Source organism: Vigna angularis, chromosome 11, assembly GCF_016808095.1.
Source record: "Vigna angularis cultivar LongXiaoDou No.4 chromosome 11, ASM1680809v1, whole genome shotgun sequence".
NCBI classification, from domain to species: domain Eukaryota; kingdom Viridiplantae; phylum Streptophyta; class Magnoliopsida; order Fabales; family Fabaceae; genus Vigna; species Vigna angularis.
The window spans coordinates 26,859,191-26,878,281 of NC_068980.1; the positions used below are offsets into that span (position 1 = coordinate 26,859,191).

At 44.4% G+C, this 19,091-nt stretch overlaps 3 protein-coding genes across 3 annotated transcripts; 2 read left to right on the top strand and 1 right to left on the bottom strand.

The window, feature by feature from the left end:
• Nucleotides 1–6,559: 6,559 nt before the first annotated feature.
• Nucleotides 6,560–7,855, bottom strand: LOC108332583 (uncharacterized). The gene has a single exon (XM_017567905.2). It carries the CDS (start codon nucleotides 7,853–7,855, stop codon nucleotides 6,560–6,562), a length of 1,296 nt encoding a protein of 431 aa, XP_017423394.2.
• Nucleotides 7,856–9,470: 1,615 nt separating this feature from the next.
• LOC108332582 (uncharacterized) lies at nucleotides 9,471–10,358 on the top strand. Its single transcript, XM_017567904.1, has one exon. The coding sequence runs from the start codon at nucleotides 9,471–9,473 to the stop codon at nucleotides 10,356–10,358; it is 888 nt and encodes a 295-aa protein (XP_017423393.1).
• A 5,222-nt stretch (nucleotides 10,359–15,580) lies between these two features.
• On the top strand, nucleotides 15,581–19,009 carry LOC128194685 (uncharacterized). Its single transcript, XM_052870252.1, has 4 exons — nucleotides 15,581–16,405; nucleotides 16,487–17,854; nucleotides 18,158–18,397; nucleotides 18,593–19,009. Exons 1-4 carry the CDS (start codon nucleotides 15,581–15,583, stop codon nucleotides 19,007–19,009), a joined length of 2,850 nt encoding a protein of 949 aa, XP_052726212.1.
• The last annotated feature ends 82 nt before the right edge of the window (nucleotides 19,010–19,091 follow it).

The following is a 19,091-nucleotide window of genomic DNA, read 5'->3' on the forward strand; positions in this document are numbered from 1 at the left end:
CTTCTCATCCATATGTTATCCTCCCATGTCCTTGGCCCCATTACATCCATAAAAGACCTTTTGATTTGAACATGCGTATGTGCTTGAGTGTTGATATTAGAGGCTTGCCAAGTCTGTTGTTGCTTGCTTTTCTTGAGTGCATTGAGTTGAAATTGCTTACCGTAGACACTTGAGAGAAACACTGATAGTGCATCTGTGAGTTTTTGTTACTTTTGATTCACCTCTTGAGCTGATTGATCATTTTGCCATGTCTTGAATTGCTTGGATGATTTCATGAGTATTTGCTTTCTCTGATTGATTTTGTGTTGGATATTGTCTACTTCCTTTCTTGGTCCAGATTCCTTGAGAACTGTGTAATTCTGTTTCTGTCATTGTTAGTCTTTGTTTTTTTTTTGTGTTGAGTGTTGTGTCATGTCACGCCCCATTAATTGCTCCGCTGAGTCACCACTGTGCTTCCATTAATGCACTTTGACACGCGCGCCCCTCATTTAAAACGCACTCACGTACTCACCTGCATGCGCCGTGCCACGTGGCCTGAGCGTTTGGAAAATTTCCCAACGAGCCTTGCATGTGCGCCACTTGTCACAATGGAAGTTTCTGAAACCAGTAGTGGAACGCAGGTGTCGTGTGGAGAGACGTTCATGCGTCTGAAAGTGGGAGTTTGAACAAAAATGATTTCCTGGAAAATTTCCCCACTCTCTGCAACGCACCTTCTTCCCTTCCAAACTCAGACTTTTCCTTTTCTCCTCCATCTCTCTAGAAACCTTTCTCTTCTCTCTTCTGCAACTCACGATCTTCTTCTCCGATCACCTTTCAGTAGACGCAGAAAACGTTCCCTGCACCGTGAGCTTTCCATCAAACCGAACACTTTCGGATCCTGAAACTGGTAAGTTTCCCGCCCTCCATCACTCTTCGTTTTCAACATGCAAGCTTCGTTTTAATCTGCATGCACCTTCTCTGAACCAGTATTGGTTTTCTGTAATTTTAGTTTGAGGAATTTTGGGGTTTGAACGTTAAGGGTAGAGGAGTATACTGGAGTCTTGTTTTCTTTCTGAAGAACGAACGTACGCTGCTTAATCCGGGTAAGGGAAGCTTATTGGTTTAATTCATCTGATTTTCTGTAATGTATGGGTGTTATTGTGATGTTGAAAATATGATTTATGATTTTGGACTTTTGGTATGAGAATATGATTCTGAAATAATGTATGAAAGTGATGCATTGTACTATGGTTTGATTTATTTGAAGCATGAACTGTATGATGAGATGATGCAATGAAAATGTTTGATTTGTACTACGAGATGAGTGAATTAATGCATGAAAGTTTATGCTGGAAAATGTGTTTACTGTATGTGGAATTTAGATATGAGAATTCTATGAAATTGTACGTTCGTTATCGAAACGGTCTTTGACCGTTCGGTATTCGTAGGAAATTCTTTGAATGAGTCGAACCCTTTCATTTGGAAAGGATTATCCTCGGGGACGAACGCCCCCTTTTATATAGTTTTACGTTGTGCGTTCGGCCAGACGTAAACATCACGAGTGTTTTGTGTGAGAATTGAGAAGCCTGATAATACCCTTTTGACTCTTAGTCAAAATAATAAAACATAAACTTTAACTATCTCATCTTATATAAATCCCAATTTTTCTATGATTTTGAATTCAGTTGAGAATCTCGACCTGAAAACGTACGTTCTAAAGTGGCGCTCGGTCTCACACCGAACGCTCGTCCTTTTCCGTACTTCTCAAACGAGCGGTATTAGCGTTCGTCCTGAACTTCCACGTTCGTCCTAAAATCAAATAACGTTCGTCCAATATATTCAGTGACGTTCGTCCAAGTCTTCGGTGACGTTCGTCCAAATTATTTATTAAACGCCTACTTTCGCGCTCAGTCATTGACTGGCGGTTTGTCCCCTGAATTAAATTGTGTTCGGTTTATTTTTACTCAACCAAGTGGTGAGGTATCTATCCATTGGATTCGCCCCAGAGTCATTGAGTTCAAATTATTCTAAGTACTTTCTGATCGTATTAGAGTTAGTTCATTTAACTAATTCAAGAAGTCTTTCTCGGTCTCGCTCTCGACGTTCGTCCTCATTATGAAGAGGAGTGAACGTTCGTCTTTTTAAGAAAGTGGAACATAGAATGAAAATGTATTCAAGAGGATAAATCAAGATGTGCGAACACTATGAGAACTGAATTTGTGATTTTGGATTTTAACGAGCGTTCCAGGGTGGAACGACTCTTGGTTGGAAATTGAGATTGTAAAGTATGAATGTGGCAAGCTTAGCTGGCGGGTCATCCTGATATTCCGTGAGTGCTCGTTCTCAAGTAGAGAGGAGTATGTCATGCGTGGGAATGGCAGGAGGTCTTAGTCCATAATTGTAACTTGGACAGAACGGACTAACCTTAGGTGGCTGCTGACGAGTATTACAGCTATCCACCTGGGTGCACGGACGTCGTAGCTACACAGAATTCATACAAGTCCGGACAGTCGGTCTAGTACCAGGAATTTTGATTTAGTTAATGTATGAATTGGATGCATGTGTTGTGAATTATTTGATTATGTAATTGATATGTGTAAACTGTATGTTTGACTTGAATTAAATTCAATAAGCTTACCCTGTGTCCTTTCTTTGTGTTGTCGTTCGTCATTGAACCTTCGTCTTGTCTATGCAATGATCATCCTTGTGGATGTGAGCAGATGGGGAGGCGCTACTTGAAGAAGCGCTGGAAGAAGAAAATTTGGAGGACGCCAACCTCGTAGACGTGGAAGTGAAGGCCGAACAGTAGAAGCGTTCGGTTTTTATTTAGAGTAGCGAGCGGCTGTGAGCGAGCGCTCTTTTGATTGTAAATAGTTGGACGTGCGGTCATTATTTTGTACACCGTTCGTCCTTGTCTTTTTGTAAACGCTCGTTAATTTATATATGAAAGGCCGTTCGGCCATTTGTTTAAACTGTTTCTTATATTATTAAAACTGTTTTGGATTATTGATACGTGTAATTATTCTAAGTATATAGTTGATGACTGTATAATTTTGGGATGTTACATGTCACTTCCCTGGATGTCCTCTGAACTATTCCTTGGTCTTGATTTTGCCCAGGAGTGCAAAAGACTAAGTGTGGTCTATTTTGATGAGTCGATATTTTCTTCACTTCACTTAGTTTATTGTACCGAATTTAATCAGGGAATTGTGCTAAAATGTCCGGTATTTTTCCATTTTTACTAATTGTGCTTAAATTGACCAAAAATTCTTATTTTAATTAATTTGAATTATTTGAGCTAATTATTTTCATTATTAATTGTAGGAAAATTGTTGGATAATATTTGGGACATTTTGGAGGTCAAAAGAAAATGTGACATCAATTTTGTTTAAACTAAAACGTGAGAGGTGTGGATTTACTTTTTGGAGGTGCAACTGAAATTCTGGTCCAGCTTGGCAGCAGCTTGTCACGGAAGAGGGCCTGGTCCAGCAGTGTTCTCCACATTAGAAGAAGAGCTGGCGCGGATGGAAAGCACGTCATCGTCCAGCAATCCACACGGCCCACAAGGGGGAGCGTCCAGCAGATGGCACGCACGGCCTGGTTTGGATTCACGCTTCCAGCAGCTTGGGAGACAGCGCACGTCCAGGACACTCCACACGCACGTCCAGCAGAGTGGATAGTAGCGTCCAGCTGGGGCAGCAACGGACGTCCACGCTGGGTTCACACAGAGACGGCCCATGGGGAGCGTCCAGCAAGCACGGAAGGCACCACGCGTCCATCTTTTGAGCAGCAGCAAGCCCAGCAGATAGAATACGCACGTCCAGTAAGGATGAAGTGCTACGTCCGCACATGTGACGCACGCGGGCAGCAGCTTTTGAGAGAAGTGGCCAGCAGCTTGGAGAAGAACGCACGTCCAGGAGCAATACGCACGTCCAGTAAGGATGAAGTGCTACGTCCGCACATGTGACCCACGCGGCCATCAGCTTGGAGAAGAACGCACGTCCAGGAGCAATACGCACGTCCAGTAAGGATGAAGTGCTACGTCCGCACATGTGACGCACGCGGCCAGCAGCTTGGAGAAGAACGCACGTCCAGGAGCAATACGCACGTCCAGCAGCCTTCACGGTCCAGCATCCAAGCAGCAGGGATGAGAAGCTTCTCTTCCTTTCTTCCAATAAAGAAGCGGTGATTATGTTGAGTGAAGGAACACGCGGACAACATCAACACGAACTTGGTCCAACATCAAGGCCCACCACGGCCCAAGGCAGGAGAAGACCTTCAAGCTTGAAGGGGTGCACACGTAAAGCAGCAGCAACACGCAAGAAGCAGGCCCAACAGTTTGGAGGGCTTCATGAGGGTTTAAAAAAGACAAAGGAGTGAAAAGAAAGGGGTCCTGGAAGGAGGTGTCTCGGCCTGGAGCTGCATCCAGCCGCCACTTTCTGAGTTTTGGTTTTTAGGCTTTTGGCTTTGAACATGTTACTACCATGGACGGATAACCGACCGGAATACCCAGCACGCCTGGACAACCGACCGGAATACATTCTCAACAGTCCGCCGATCGGTCTCGACAGCTTCCGATCGGTCTCAACAGCTTCCGCGGTCGGTCTCGACAGCTTCCGATCGGTCTCGACAGCTTCCGCTGATAAAAACCCATTATGACTTGATCGTCGGAGGTTTTATTGCAGGTCCACTCCCCATTACACTGATACCGGCAGCAGGAGGAGGAGCACAGAGGCGAGGGAAGGAGCACAGAACGCAGGAGAAGGAGTGTTTCAGGATGGAGGCGGCCGGAATCTTCCTTGGTCCGATTCCGCAGAAACATTTTGGCGCCGTCTGTGGGGAGGAGTGGCATCCCCATGAAACCACATAAAATCAAACACGTGCTCAGTCTCAACATGGTTACTTCGGATCAGTACCAGGTTTTGCACTAAGAGCAAAAAGTTCAATAATAAATTTGATGTCTTTTGTTTTGAGAATTTCCAGGAATATCCAGATATATGGACATTGAACTTGAGTCTACCTTCGGAAAGGCTCATCATATAGATGCCGTCGGTTGAAGTTTAGAAAAAGATGAGTGGAAAATCCTTAAGATTCTAAACTTTCTCATTAAAATTTTATTATTTTACCACTTATTCTAGTTCTACGATAATCACATGGATCTTTAAAAATGTGATATATGATAATGTTGTCAATAATTTTAACTGTTACGTTAACTTCCAGTGGAGGTTACATTATGTTTCTGCCGAACTGGAACGGGGAGGATTCCAGCCGCTACAGTCCTGAAACACTCATTCTCCTGTGTTGTGTGCTCCTTCTTTCGCCTCTGCCTGCTTCTCTTCCTGCTGCCGGTATCTGGTGCAATGGGGGGTGGACCTGCAATAAACACTCCGACGCTCAAGTCAGAATGGGTTCTTAGTTTTTTATTCAATCTGAATCAGAATAGATGTATACCTTCTCTATTTATCTGATTTCAGGGAATATTCCCTCCTTATGCACAGTCCACTCAGAAGATAATAAAATGATGGTGTTTTGTAATAGTTGGCGCACCAGAGGTGGAGGGACCCACCACTCGTAGTTGCTACTCCTTTAGGTGAACGGGAGACCCCTCCACTTTCTTCTTCAATTATTTGCCAATCACTCCTGGGAGCATTGGATCATTATCTAGGTTGATCGGTGAAGACTTGTCGAGTCCGACCGCATAAGGCCTTGTCGAGACTGATTTGTCGAGGCTGAGCGGAAGGCTTGTCGAGGCCGACCGTGTGAGCCTTGTCGAGACCGAGCGGAAGCCGACCGCATGAGCTTTGTCGAGGCCGAGCGGAAGGCTTGTCGAGGCCGACCGCATGAGCTTTGTCGAGACCGAGCGGAAGGCTTGTCGAGGCCGACCGCGTGAGCTTTGTCGAGACCGAGCGGGAGCTTTGTCGAGGCCGAGTGGAAGCGAGAGCTTTGTCGAGGCCGACCGTGTGAACTTTGTCGAGACCGAGCGGAAGCCGACCGCGTGAGCTTTGTCGAGACCGAGCGGGAGCTTTGTCGAGGCCGAGTGGAAGCTTCGTCGAGACTCATAGTAACATAAGCCCCCCAAGTCTGAGTTAAGTGTTTGGTTTTTAGCCGAACGGTTAACTATAAGACTTATGAGTTTGAGGGTTTTTTCCCCTTGTTTTCAAAGAGCTTGAATTCATAGTTTTACTGTCGGTCTTCAAATGTTTATAGAGGAATTTACCTCTTATCTGAGCGGGTTGTACCGTCGTTCTTCAAATGTTTATAGAGGAGTTTACCTCTTATCCGAGCGGGATTTGCCGTCGGTCTTCAAATGTTTATAGAGGAGTTTACCTCTTATCCGAGCGGGATTTACCGTCGGTCTTCAAATGTTTATAGAGGAGTTTACCTCTTATCCGAGCGGGATTTACCGTCGGTCTTCAAATGTTTATAGAGGAGTTTACCTCTTATCCGTTTTCATTGAATGTGATTTTATTTATCCTCTTCGGGAGCAACTGATCGTCCTCAAACGTAATTAATAACAAAAGCACGGATTAAATGAGATCGAATTTAAACATGATAATAGTAAAATTGTTGATACTTCTTTTTAGTTAATCACTCCACGAACCGACCGCTCTCGACTACGACTGGGACTGCGACTATAGCCATGCCGTCGTTCGTCTTTCCTGCTCGACAGGTCGGGGTTCCTTCTGGCGTATCCCTCCTCAGGGGGGTCGTATCTTGCTTCCTTTATATACCTTCGTAGATGTCCTGCCCGGATAAGACTCTCTATTTCATTTTTTACCGTGATGCAGTCTTCGGTATTATGTCCATGGTTTTGGTGATAACGGCAACTTCTTCTTTCGTCTGCATTTCTTGGAGATGGCTTTCTTAAAGGTGTGATAAGTTCTGCTCTACAGGCTTCTTCAAGAACCTTTGCTCTTGGCGCGTTGAGTGTCGTATAATGGTGAAACTTGAATGGCCTGGGAAACTCTCTATTCTTATCGTTATTGCCGAACGGTCGTTTGCCGTCCTTTCCACTTCCGCCAGCCTCTCTTTCTTGATGTCGCTTCTTCTGCGTCAAGCGCATTTCCTCCATTCGGATGAATTCAGTTGTTCGGTCTTGGAGTTCCTCCATCGTTTTTGGAGGTCGCGCATACAATTTCTCCGCAAAATATCCTGGTCTCATACACGAAGGCAGATTATTAATAATAAAAGATTGGTCTACCTCTCTAACTCGTCGCGCAGTTTCAGTATATCTCTTCATAAAGGCCTTCAAAGTTTCTCCTTTCTCCTGCTTAGTGTTTATTAAATCCACTGGTGTTATCTCCTGTTTTCGATTGGACGCATATTGTCTCCTAAAGAGGTCTTCCACAGTAGCGAAACAATCCACTGAGTTGGGAGGAAGAGTATGGTACCATTCCAAGGCCTCTTCCTTTAGTGACAATGAGAATGCTCTACACATGATAGGGTCACTGTCTTTATAGAACGCCATTGAATTACAGAACGTTCTTAAATGGTTGTCCGGATCAGCCGAACCATCATACTTATCTAATACGGGGGGAGTCCTTTCGGGCATTGGCGTCTGCATGATTGTTACCGTGAAAGGCAATAGACTGGTTGGTCGGGCGACCTGCAAGGGTGTCGGTTCCCCTTTAGCCTGACCTTTCGAACTGACATGATTGTGGCTTGCCTCATTAGCGTTTTCTCGATTTGAGGCGGTCCGCTCGGGAGGTTCCCGCTCGGCCCTTAGCGCCCTCATCTCCCCCTCATGCTTCCGCCGCATCTCTTGCTGAGTGTGTGCATGCGCTTGTATAATCTGCGCCTGTGCCTCAATCTGGGCCTGCAACTCTCTTATTAAATCTCTGGTACTCTGCTCCTCCATATTTCTTGTAGTTACCATTGGGTGTCTTCAATCTCTGGCTTTACGTGGTTTCATGGGGATGCCACTCGATCCCCATAGACGGCGCCAAAATGTTTCTGCCGAACTGGAACGGGGAGGATTCCAGCCGCTACAGTCCTGAAACACTCATTCTCCTGTGTTCTGTGCTCCTTCTTTCACCTCTGCCTGCTTCTCTTCCTGGTGCCGGTATCTGGTGCAATGGGGGGTGGACCTGCAATAAACACTCCGACGCTCAAGTCAGAATGGGTTCTTAGTTTTTTATTCAATCTGAATCAGAATAGATGTATACCTTCTCTATTTATCTGATTTCAGGGAATATTCCCTCCTTATGCACAGTCCACTCAGAAGATAATAAAATGATGGTGTTTTGTAATAGCTGGCGCACCAGAGGTGGAGGGACCCACCACTCGTAGTTGCTACTCCTTTAGGTGAACGGGAGACCCCTCCACTTTCTTCTTCAACTATTTGCCAATCACTCCTGGGAGCATTGGATCATTATCTAGGTTGATCGGTGAAGACTTGTCGAGTCCGATCGCATAAGGCCTTGTCGAGACTGATTTGTCGAGGCTGAGCGGAAGGCTTGTCGAGACCGAGCGGAAGCCGACCGCGTGAGCTTTGGCGAGGCCGAGCGGAAGGCTTGTCGAGGCCGACCGCATGAGCTTTGTCGAGACCGAGCGGAAGGCTTGTCGAGGCCGACCGCGTGAGCTTTGTCGAGACCGAGCGGGAGCTTTGTCGAGGCCGAGTGGAAGCGAGAGCTTTGTCGAGGCCGACCGTGTGAACTTTGTCGAGACCGAGCGGAAGCCGACCGCGTGAGCTTTGTCGAGACCGAGCGGGAGCTTATCGAGGCCGACCGCGTGAGCTTTGTCGAGACCGAGCGGGAGCTTTGTCGAGGCCGAGTGGAAGCTTCGTCGAGACTCATAGTAACACATTACATTATTTTGGCTTTGGCTTGCTTCTTTCTTTTACTCCATTATTTAGGAAAGGACAAATGAATATCTACAACTGTAAGGGGGCGTCAGGCTCCCCTTTGGATAAATAATTTCATCAAAAAAGCCTCATGAAAAAGAGGGGTCCAGAAATAGAGAGAGGAAATGCTGACACTGGTGGCACCTCCGATATATTCATTGCCAGTTCATGGCTGGATGAAGGCGTTTAAATTTAGAGCTGCATCAACCGGGCTACTATTCTCACAATTTGAACTTATAAAAATCTGAAGTGCTGGAGATATTGAAATTCTCCAGGAACCTGTTTACAGCAGTTTCGGCAGGGACTGTGTAGCAGGCGACTTCGCAGGCCAGGGGCGGAAGTGCGCGGAAGGGTGTCTCAACATATTCTCGGCCACTCGGCCTCAATGGATTCTTGGTCGCTCGGCCTCAATTTCTTCTCGGCCGCTCGGACACAACATATTCTCGGCCGCTCGGCCTCAATGGATTCTTGGCCGCTCGGCCTCAATTTCTTCTCGGCCGCTCGGACTCAATCTGCTCGGATTCAACCCGCTCGGCCTCAATTTGTTCTCGTCCGCTCGGCCTCAATTTATTCTCGGCCGCTCGGACTAAAGCTATTCTCTGCCGCTCGCCGCTCGGCCTCAATGGATTCTTGGCCGCTCGGTAATTCAATGGCATTTTATACGGACAGTGACCCTATCATGTGTAGAGCTTTCTCATTATCACTTAAGGAAGAGGCATTGGAATGGTATAATACTCTTCCTCCCAACACATTGGATTGCTTCGCTACTGTGGAAGACCTCTTTAGGAGACAATATGCATCCAATCGGAAACAGGAGATAACGCCTGTGGATTTAATAAATACCAAACAAGAGAAAGGAGAAACTCTGAAGGCTTTTATGAAGAGATATACGGAAACCGCGCGACGAGTTAAAGAGGTTGATCAATCTTTTATTATTAATAATCTGCCTTCTTGTATGAGACCAGGATACTTTGCGGAAAAACTATACGCACGGCCACCAAAAACGATGGAGGAACTCCAAGAGCGAACGGCCGAGTTCATCCGTATGGAGGAAATGCGTTTGTCACAAAAGAAACGACAGCAAGAGGGTGATGCAAGTGGAAGTGGAAAGGACGGCAAACGACCGTTCGGGAGTAACGATAAGAATAGAGAGTTACACAGGCCATCCAAGTTTCACCGTTATACAACACTCAATGCACCTAGGGCAAAAGTTCTTGAAGAAGCCTTTAGAGCGGAACTTATCACACCTTTGAGGAAACCATCCCCAAGAGATGCAGATGAAAGGAGAAGTTGCCGGTACCATCAAAACCATGGACATAATACAGAAGAGTGCATTACATTAAAAAACGAAATAGAGAATCTCATCCGGGCGGGACATTTACAAAGATATATAAAAGGAGCAAGATACGATCTCCCTAAGGATGGACATTCGAGAAGGAGCCTCGAGCGGGCGAGCAGGAAAGACGAACGGAGACAAGGCTATAGTCACAGTCCCAACCGTAGTCGGGAACAACCGCTTCGTGGAGTGATCAACTGAAGAGAAGCGCCCACAATTTTACTATTATCATGTTTAAGCTCGGTCTCAATTGATTCATGCTTTTGTTATTAACTTCTGCTTTTATTATGAAATAAATTAAGTCCAATTTAGGCCGACCTATCAATCCCGAAGAAGCTAAAGTATATTTAATGAAGGTTTCAGTTAGAAGATGAAGACCGACGGTAAATCCCGCTCGGATAAGAGGTAAATTCCTCTATAAATATTTGAAGACCGACGGTAAATCCCTCTCGGATAAGAGGTAAATTCCTCTATAAATATATGAAGACCGACGGTAAATCCCGCTCGGATAAGAGGTAAATTCCTCTATAAATATTTGAAGACCGACGGTAAATCCTGCTCGGATAAGAGGTAAAACTCATCTCAATATATGAAGACCGAATGGCAATCCCGCTCGGGCAATGTATTCACAGCCGTTCGGCCTCAACACATTATTGGCCCGCTCGGCCTCATCATCATATTGGCCGCTCGGCCTCAACATATTATCGGTTGTTCGACCTCAACCTATTCTATGGCCGCTCGGCCTCAGTGTATTATTGGCCGCTCGGCCTCAACATATTATCGGCCCGCTCGGCCTCAGCATGAATAAACTCAGGTAAAATATACTACTGATTGATATAACATTACAAACCCAACGCAAATATCATAATTTTGCTAGGGCTTGGGGGGCTTATGTTACTACCCTGGACGGACGACCGACCGGAAGTGGGCACGCCATATATCCGATCGGAGGACTTAGTACAGTCTTAATAATCAGACGCTCGGTCTCGACAAAGCCTTCCGCTCGGCCTCGACAAAGCCTTCCGCTCGGTCTCGACAAAGCTTCCGTGGTCGGTCTTGACAGCAATTCAAGCAGGTGTAATGCGCAAATGAGTAACTAACAAATAATTGAAGGAGACAGTGGAGGGACCCCTTGCTTACCTAAATGAGCTCCAAGGGTCTTCTTTCAGATTATTTTAAATGCTTGATCTTATACTTAATTTGGTTACAATTTTCATATTGAATACATTCATGAATGTTTGCTAACTTTTAAATCATTTTGTGCTTACTCACCATTTCTTTCAATGCTCATTGTCACACGGAAGTTAATTCTCACTCCTTTAAATTAGTTAAAGTTTTTGCATTGAATGTTTTATGTCTACTGCCGCTTTCCACACCTTGCGCATTTAATTTCATTTCTCATGCTTGTCACTTTCAATGTTATGTTTTCTGATTTAGCAATTTCAATTTAAGTGAGTCACTCAAGTTTTCTTTGATTTAGTTGTAATGTTAGCTTCACTCACCAACCATTTTAATTCTTCGTTTCTTTCCGTGTTCACATTCGCATTTTAATTTAGTTCACTTGCATTCTAAAAAAAATCTTCACAAACCCCCCCACAATGTGTTTGATCTGAGACTGAAATAAATTTGGTCCTTGAGAGATGATCTAGGAGTCACTTCCTAGCTTATATTGCATTAATTTTGCAATCAACTTTTGTGTGAGGTGCGACCCTCTCAACAGTATGCGACTCTCAGATAATTTGCCTACAAAAAGAACTTGAGCTCCGGAATTTTCAAAGATACACGTTACTTGATTTGGATCCTAAGAGAATACAAGAGAAAAAGAGACATAACAACTGATCAAAGGAGCGCTATGTTGTTCTTTCAGTAGTCATGCGGAATCGTTTACAATGTATTGATATTTGGTTTTCTGTTGGACAAACACAACGAGAGCTCGAAATTTTTTAAGATACACACAGTGGCGAATTTTCTGTTATATTTTTTTTTATAATACTTCATGTAAATGTGATTTTTCCCATTTCATTTTCTTCCTCTAGTTGACGTTTATTACTTTTTAATTTGAAAGTAAAAAAAAATTGTCCTTTCCTTTATCTAGCATGGATATTCAACTGATGGTGAGCTTAAACTGGGAAATTTTGAAATTTGAGGAACTATTACATGTCTGAATTTGAAAATGGATTGGCAAAATAGATTAGATTAAATAATTTAGAGAGATTACTAGAGTCATTTTCTTGTCACTGAAGTCATGAGTTAAGCTACCGTGTTCCACGTGACAACTAGATTTTCCGATAGAGTAACGTAACTTAGAAGAAAAAGATAAACTAGTTGTAGAAGTATTCTAACTATGTTTTGTTAAAATTTGATTGATGTCACGTCCCATTTATTACTGTGCTGAGTCACCACTGTGCTTCCATAATTGCACCTCGCCACACGTGCACCTCCACTGACACGTCATCACACCCACTCTGCATGCGACTGCCAAGTGTCATGTGGGAACATTCTGAAAACTTAATGGAGTCCAAGTGGCAGCAAGCGAGTGGACGTTCGTCCTAAGTGGGGAGAGAAATTAATTTTCAGAAAAACTCTTCCCCACTCTTCTGCACACTTCGTCTTTTTCCCCAAACTCTGGATTTTCAAATTCTCTGCCTTCTCTCTAGAACCTCCATCTTCTCTCTACCGTAACTCACCATTCTCTGCTCCTTTCACGTTTCAGCACCATAGGAACGTTCCCTGCACCGAGAGCTCTATAATGAACCGAACGACTTCCAATTCTGGTAAGTTTCACTTGGGCGATCGTCCCTGGAGTTTCTGTAAACTGTTTCAGTTGCATGAAACGGTGTATGCTAAGCCCTTTATTTGTCTTTTGATTAGTTTAGTGGGAAAGCTTAAGAGAACGTTGAGAGAACTCATTTTATACGAGTCAAGATCCACTCCTTTAGGACGTTCGCTACAGAATCCGGGTAAGGGAGGCTTATTGTGATTTAATTTATACTGTGTGTTGTATGCATGTTCGGTATGGATTGTATGCATGAATTGTATGCTGATGTATTAGTTATGAACGATCGCTGTTACACTGAATGAATGTGGTATGCATTAGTTGATTCGTATGCTGAGGGTTGCTTGGTATGAATGATTAATGAGAATCTTATAAAGTATGTAATTTGATATTTTGATACGATGTATAAAGTATGAACTGAAATATGATAATATGAATTCTGTAATGTATGAGATTTATGGTGGAGATAGATTATAAGATATGAATCATATGAAAAATCTGGGCAAAATAATAGTTCTTACTTTGATAATGTACGCTCGTCATCGAACGGTCTTCTACCGTTCGGTTTTCCCTGACAATGATTTAGAGTGGAAATTCTTTCATTTGGAAAGGATTCGACTTAAGAACGAGCGCCCCCCTTTGAAATGTCATTTGAGTGTTCGTCCTAATAGCGCTCGGTTTATACCAAGCGTTCGTCTTAAGTAGCGCTCGGTCTTACACTGAGCGTTCGTCCTAAATTGTGCTCGGTCATCTATTGAACGTTCGTCCTAAGTGGCGCTCGGTCTCAGACCGAACGCTCGTCCATTTCCGTAAATTGTAATGAGCGAGAATAATACTCGTCCTGAATTCCCATAAGCGTTCGTCCTAAATTTAAATAGCGTTCGTCCAATATATTCAGTGACGTTCGTCCAAGTCTTCGGTGACGTTCGTCCAATTTATTTATTAAACGCCTACTTTCGTGCTCGGTCATTGACTGGCGGTTTGTCCCCTAAATTAAATTGTGTTCTGTTATTTTATTCAACCAAGTCGTGAGGTCTCTATCCATTGGATTCGTTCCAGAGTCATTGAACTTAAATTATTCTAAGTATTTTCCCGATCTTACTAGAGTTAGTTCATTTAACTAATTCAAGAAGTCTTTCTCGGTCTTGCCCTCGACGTTCGTCCTCGTTATGAAGAGGAGTGAACGTTCGTCTTCTTAAGAAAGTGGAACATAGAATGAAAATGTATTCAAGAGGATAAATTAAGGTGTGCGAACACTATGTGAATGGAAATTGTGATTTTGGATTTGAACGAGCGTTCCAGGGTGGAACGACTCTTGACTGGATATTGAGATTTGTAAGTATGAACGTGGTAAGCTTAGATGGTGATCCATCCTGATATTCCAAGAGTGCTCGTTCTCAAGTAGAGAGGAGTATGTCATGCGTGGGAATGGCAGGAGGTCTAGTCCATAACTGTAACTTGGACAAAACAGACTAACCTTAGGTGGCTACTGATGAGCATTCCATTTACCCCACCTGAGTGCACGGACGCCTTAGCTACACAGGATTCATACAGTCCGGACGGTCAGTCTAGTATCAGGATTTTGGATGAAATTTATGTATGAATTGAATGTATATGTTGTGAACTTACTGGCTGGAATTGAGATGTATGAACTGTATGTTGTGGTTTGAATTAAATTCAATAAGCTTACCCTGTGTCTCTTTCTTGTGTTGTCGTTCGTCCTTGAACCTTCGTCTTGTCTATGCAATGATCATCCGTGTGGATGTGAGCAGATGGAGAGGCGTTACTGGAAGAAACACTGGAAGAAGAAAATTTGGAGGACGCCAACCTCGTAGAAGTGGAAGTGAAGGCCGAACAGTAAAAGCGTTCGGTTTTCAATTTTAGTAGTTAGATTAGCGAGCGGCTGTGAGCGAGCGCTCTTTTGTGAATTGTAAATAGTTGGACGTTCGGTCGTGGTTTTGTAAACCGTTCGTCCTTATCTTTTGTGAACGCTCGTTAAATTATGTATATTAACGGCCGTTCGGCCTTTTTCGTTATTGTCGCTCCCTGTGTTTTAAAACTGTTTTGAATTATTAATATATGTGATTATTCTAAGTATATAGTTGATGACTGTATAATTTTGGGATGTTACATTATTGGTATCAGAGCAGTTTTTTTCTCTTAAGGACGCTGTAGGTTATGAGTGCATTGCGTTTTTGCTGTGTGCTTATTGTGTGTTTGATGAGTTATTGTTTTAACTCTTAGACTTGACTAACGTTCGTTTTCTCTGGTCCAGAGAACAATGGCGCCTAGACTTCCTCCTCCCCCGCAGCCTAACGAGCCTGATGCGTCCAACAACGCTAGGTTGTTGGAGACAATGATAGACCGCTTACAGCAACAGAACACGACACTGATGGAACAAAATGCCACTTTAATGCAGCAGAATCAGAGTGCCATGCAGAGTTTGGAAGCTTCACGTGCCAACTCTGAAACTACACAAAGACAACTGATGGAGATCTTAGCAGCGACTAGGCATCATTCAGGGGCGTCTTCTTCCAACGCTGCCCCACCTACTGCTGAATGGAGCTTGGAGAGTTTCCTCTAACACCATCCGGCTAAGTTCAGTGGGAAGGGTCTCCCAGACGAAGCGGACCAGTGGTTGAGGGACATGGAGAAGATCTTTAATGCCAAACGATGCCCTGATGAAAATAGATTGGCGTACGCTAAGTATTTATTGACTGGAGAAGCGAGCCATTGGTGGTCGAGCGTGAGAGCTATTCTCACAGACGCGCAACAACCGATCACCTGGGAAGTATTTAGAAATAAGTTTTATGAAGAATATTTCCCTGACAGTGTGCGATTTGCAAAGGAGGTGGAATTTCTACAACTGGTTCAGGGGAGTATGTCCGTTTCGGAGTACACCAATAAGTTCAAACATCTTGTCAGATTCAATACTATGGCCACAAGTGAAGTGTGGCAGTGTAGAAAATTTGAGAACGGATTGAGGAGTGATCTCAAGGTATTAATTTCCAGTCTGTGTATCCGGACGTTCCCAGCCATGGTTGAGAGGGCTAAGGTACTAGAGAAGAATATGGCTGAGGCGGAACAACAGAAGAAACAACAGGCGTCAAGAGGACCAGTTCTGTCGAGACCCAATGTGAATCGGAACAGGACCCCATACGCTCGTCCAGCTCAGTCGAGTGGTTCACAAGCTATGGTAGTTGCCGGACAAGCAAATCAACAAGTGTCGGTCAGATGTTTTCAGTGCGGAGGACCTCACTTTAGATCATCATGCCCTCAGTTGGTTGGAGGGAAATATTGCACTCGTTGTAAAAGAAACGGTCACCTGGAGAACGAGTGTAATATGGGCGGACGTGCAGTGATGAGACCGCCGAACGCTGGAAGGACTCAGCAAGGAAGAGGTGGTCGAGCCCAAGCTGTGGGGCGTGTGTATGCGATCACTGGTGCAGAAGCAGCGAGCTCAGGTACGCTCGTCACTGGTACCTGCTTAGTTCATGGAATTCATTGTTGTGTGCTGTTTGATTCGGGGGCAACATACTCCTTCATCTCGAAGGCGTGCGTTGAGAAACTGGGATTAACCGAGAGTGAGATGCAGTTCGATTTGGTGGTGTCTACCCCAGCGGCTGGAGAGGTTAGAACGTCTACCATGTGTGTTAGATGTCCTATTGAGGTAGAGGGGCGTAGATACAAGGTGAACTTAATATGTTTGCCTCTCAAGGACTTAGAAGTGATTCTGGGAATGGATTGGCTGAATACCAATTGCATTCTCATAGATTGTGGGGCTAAGGAATTAATTTTTCCTGAGGAATGTGAAGAAGAGTTGGGTGTGACGCTCAGTCAAATTAAGGAAGATATAATGGAAGGCGCCAGTTGCTTCTTGATCATGACGCATGAAGACAGAGAGGTTATGGATAATAGTTTTGAACGTTCGTCCAACAAGCACACTAAAGGACGAACGGTTGTGGACGAATTTCCGAACGTCTTCCCGGTTGAGGTGCCTGGGTTGCCTCCCGTTCGTGAAGTTGAATTTACCATAGATTTGGTAACTACCGCGGCTCCTATATCCGTTCAACCATATAGAATGGCACCCGCTGAATTGGTTGAGCTTAAAAAGCAAATTGAAGAATTGATGGACAAGAGGTTCATCCGTCCAAGCGTGTCACCGTGGGGAGCACCTGTGTTATTGGTGAAGAAGAAGGATGGCAGCTCTCGGCTTTATATTGATTATCGTCAATTGAATAAGCTGACCATCAAGAACAAATACCCACTGCCTCGCATTGACGATCTGCTGGACCAATTGAATGGAGCGAGCGTCTTTTCCAAGATAGATTTGAGATCGGGCTACCACCAAATTCGTGTTAAGGAAGGAGATATTCAGAAGAGGGCCTTTAGATCTCGGTATGGACATTATGAGTACGTAGTCATGCCGTTCGGTGTGACGAACGCTCCAGCAGTCTTCATGGACTACATGAATAGGATCTTCAGGCCGTACTTGGACAAATTTGTGGTGGTGTTCATTGATGATATTCTCATTTACTCCAAGAGCTGCGAGGAACATGAAGAACACTTGAGATTAGTACTTGGAGTGTTGAGGGAAAGGGAGTTGTATGCTAAGTTGACCAAGTGCGAATTCTGGATGAAGGAAGTACAATTCTTAGGTCACGTCGTATCTGCTGGTGGAATTTCAGTCGACCCAGCCAAAGTACGAGCGGTCTTGGAATGGGAGAGTCCACGTTCGGTCACTGAAGTTAGGAGCTTTGTGGGACTCGCGGGCTACTATAGGCGTTTCATAGAAGGATTCTCTAAGATAGTAGCACCGTTAACACAGTTGACCAGGAAGGATCACCCGTTCGCCTGGACCGATCGGTGTGAATCTAGTTTTCAAGAGCTGAAGCAGAAGTTGACGAGCGCTCCAGTTTTGGTAATTTCGGACACTGCCAAACCTTTCGAAGTTTACTGTGACGCATCTCACCAAGGTTTGGGGTGCGTTCTTATGCAAGAGAAACGAGCAGTGGCGTACGCCTCTCGGCAATTGAAGATACATGAGAAGAATTATCCAACGCACGACCTAGAGCTGGCAGCGGTCGTCTTTGCTCTGAAGATTTGGAGACACTACTTGTATGGATCCGTTTTCCAAGTCTTTAGTGATCATAAGAGCCTCAAGTACCTCTTTGATCAAAAGGAGTTGAATATGAGGCAACGGAGGTGGCTTGTATTCCTAAAGGATTATGATTTCGAGTTGCTTTATCACCCTGGTAAAGCGAACGTTGTGGCGGATGCTCTAAGCAGGAAGGCAGTTCATGTCTCGGTAATGATGGTTAAAGAGCTAAGTTTGGTGGATAGTTTCCGAGACCTAAGGTTACAGTTCGAGTTAGGAGCGAACGTTATCAAATGCTGTAACCTTAGTATTTCGAGCAACGTGTTTGACCGTATCAAGACGAAGCAACGAGAGGATGAAGATCTGGTGAAGATTTTAAAAGCGCTCGGTACGGATCAGGCCAAACATTTCAACACTGGAGCGGACGTCATGTTACGTTATATGGATAGGACGTGCGTTCCTAATGATGGCGAGCTGAAGAGGATTATTCTGGAGGAAGGTCATCACAGCCGTCTTAGCATGCATCCGGGCATGACTAAGATGTACCACGATCTCAAGCAGTCGTTCTGGTGGCCAGGGATGAAGAATGATGTTGCACGCTTTGTGGCATCGTGTCTAACATGTCAACGTGCTAAGGCTGAATACCAAAGACCTGGCGGATTACTCCAACAGTTGGAAATTCCCGAATGGAAGTGGGACATCTCAACCATGGCTGGGAACGTCCGGATACACAGACCGGAAATTAATACCTTGAGATCGCTCCTCAATCCGTTCTCAAATTTTCTACACTGCCACACTTCACTTGTGGCCATAGTATTGAATCTGACGAAACGATTCATCAACGGCGAAACGGTGAAAACACGTCTCTTTTTATGCTCGTTCCTTCCAAAGGTTCAAACAACGACAAAACGCTTATCGGTGAATGGAAGGAATACATCAACGACAGTACTCCAACGAATGGTAAAAACAGTTATTTAGGGTTCTCCCTGACTCAAACTCAAATTCTAATTTTGAAATCACAGAATCAACTCTCCACTTGATATCCTATCTCACTTCGTTT

What these genes read in the sequence shown, in the direction of transcription:
- LOC108332583 (XM_017567905.2), bottom strand. Translation starts at nt 7,855, where the DNA reads ATGGTAACTACAAGAAATATGGAGGAGCAGAGTACCAGAGATTTAATA.
- LOC108332582 (XM_017567904.1), top strand. Translation starts at nt 9,471, where the DNA reads ATGGCATTTTATACGGACAGTGACCCTATCATGTGTAGAGCTTTCTCA.
- LOC128194685 (XM_052870252.1), top strand. Translation starts at nt 15,581, where the DNA reads ATGGAGAAGATCTTTAATGCCAAACGATGCCCTGATGAAAATAGATTG. An exon ending in CAGCGAGCTCAGGTACGCTC is followed by an intron (nt 16,406 to 16,486) that starts GTCACTGGTACC and finishes TTCATCTCGAAG; the next exon opens with GCGTGCGTTGAGAAACTGGG. An exon ending in TGACGAGCGCTCCAGTTTTG is followed by an intron (nt 17,855 to 18,157) that starts GTAATTTCGGAC and finishes GTATTCCTAAAG; the next exon opens with GATTATGATTTCGAGTTGCT.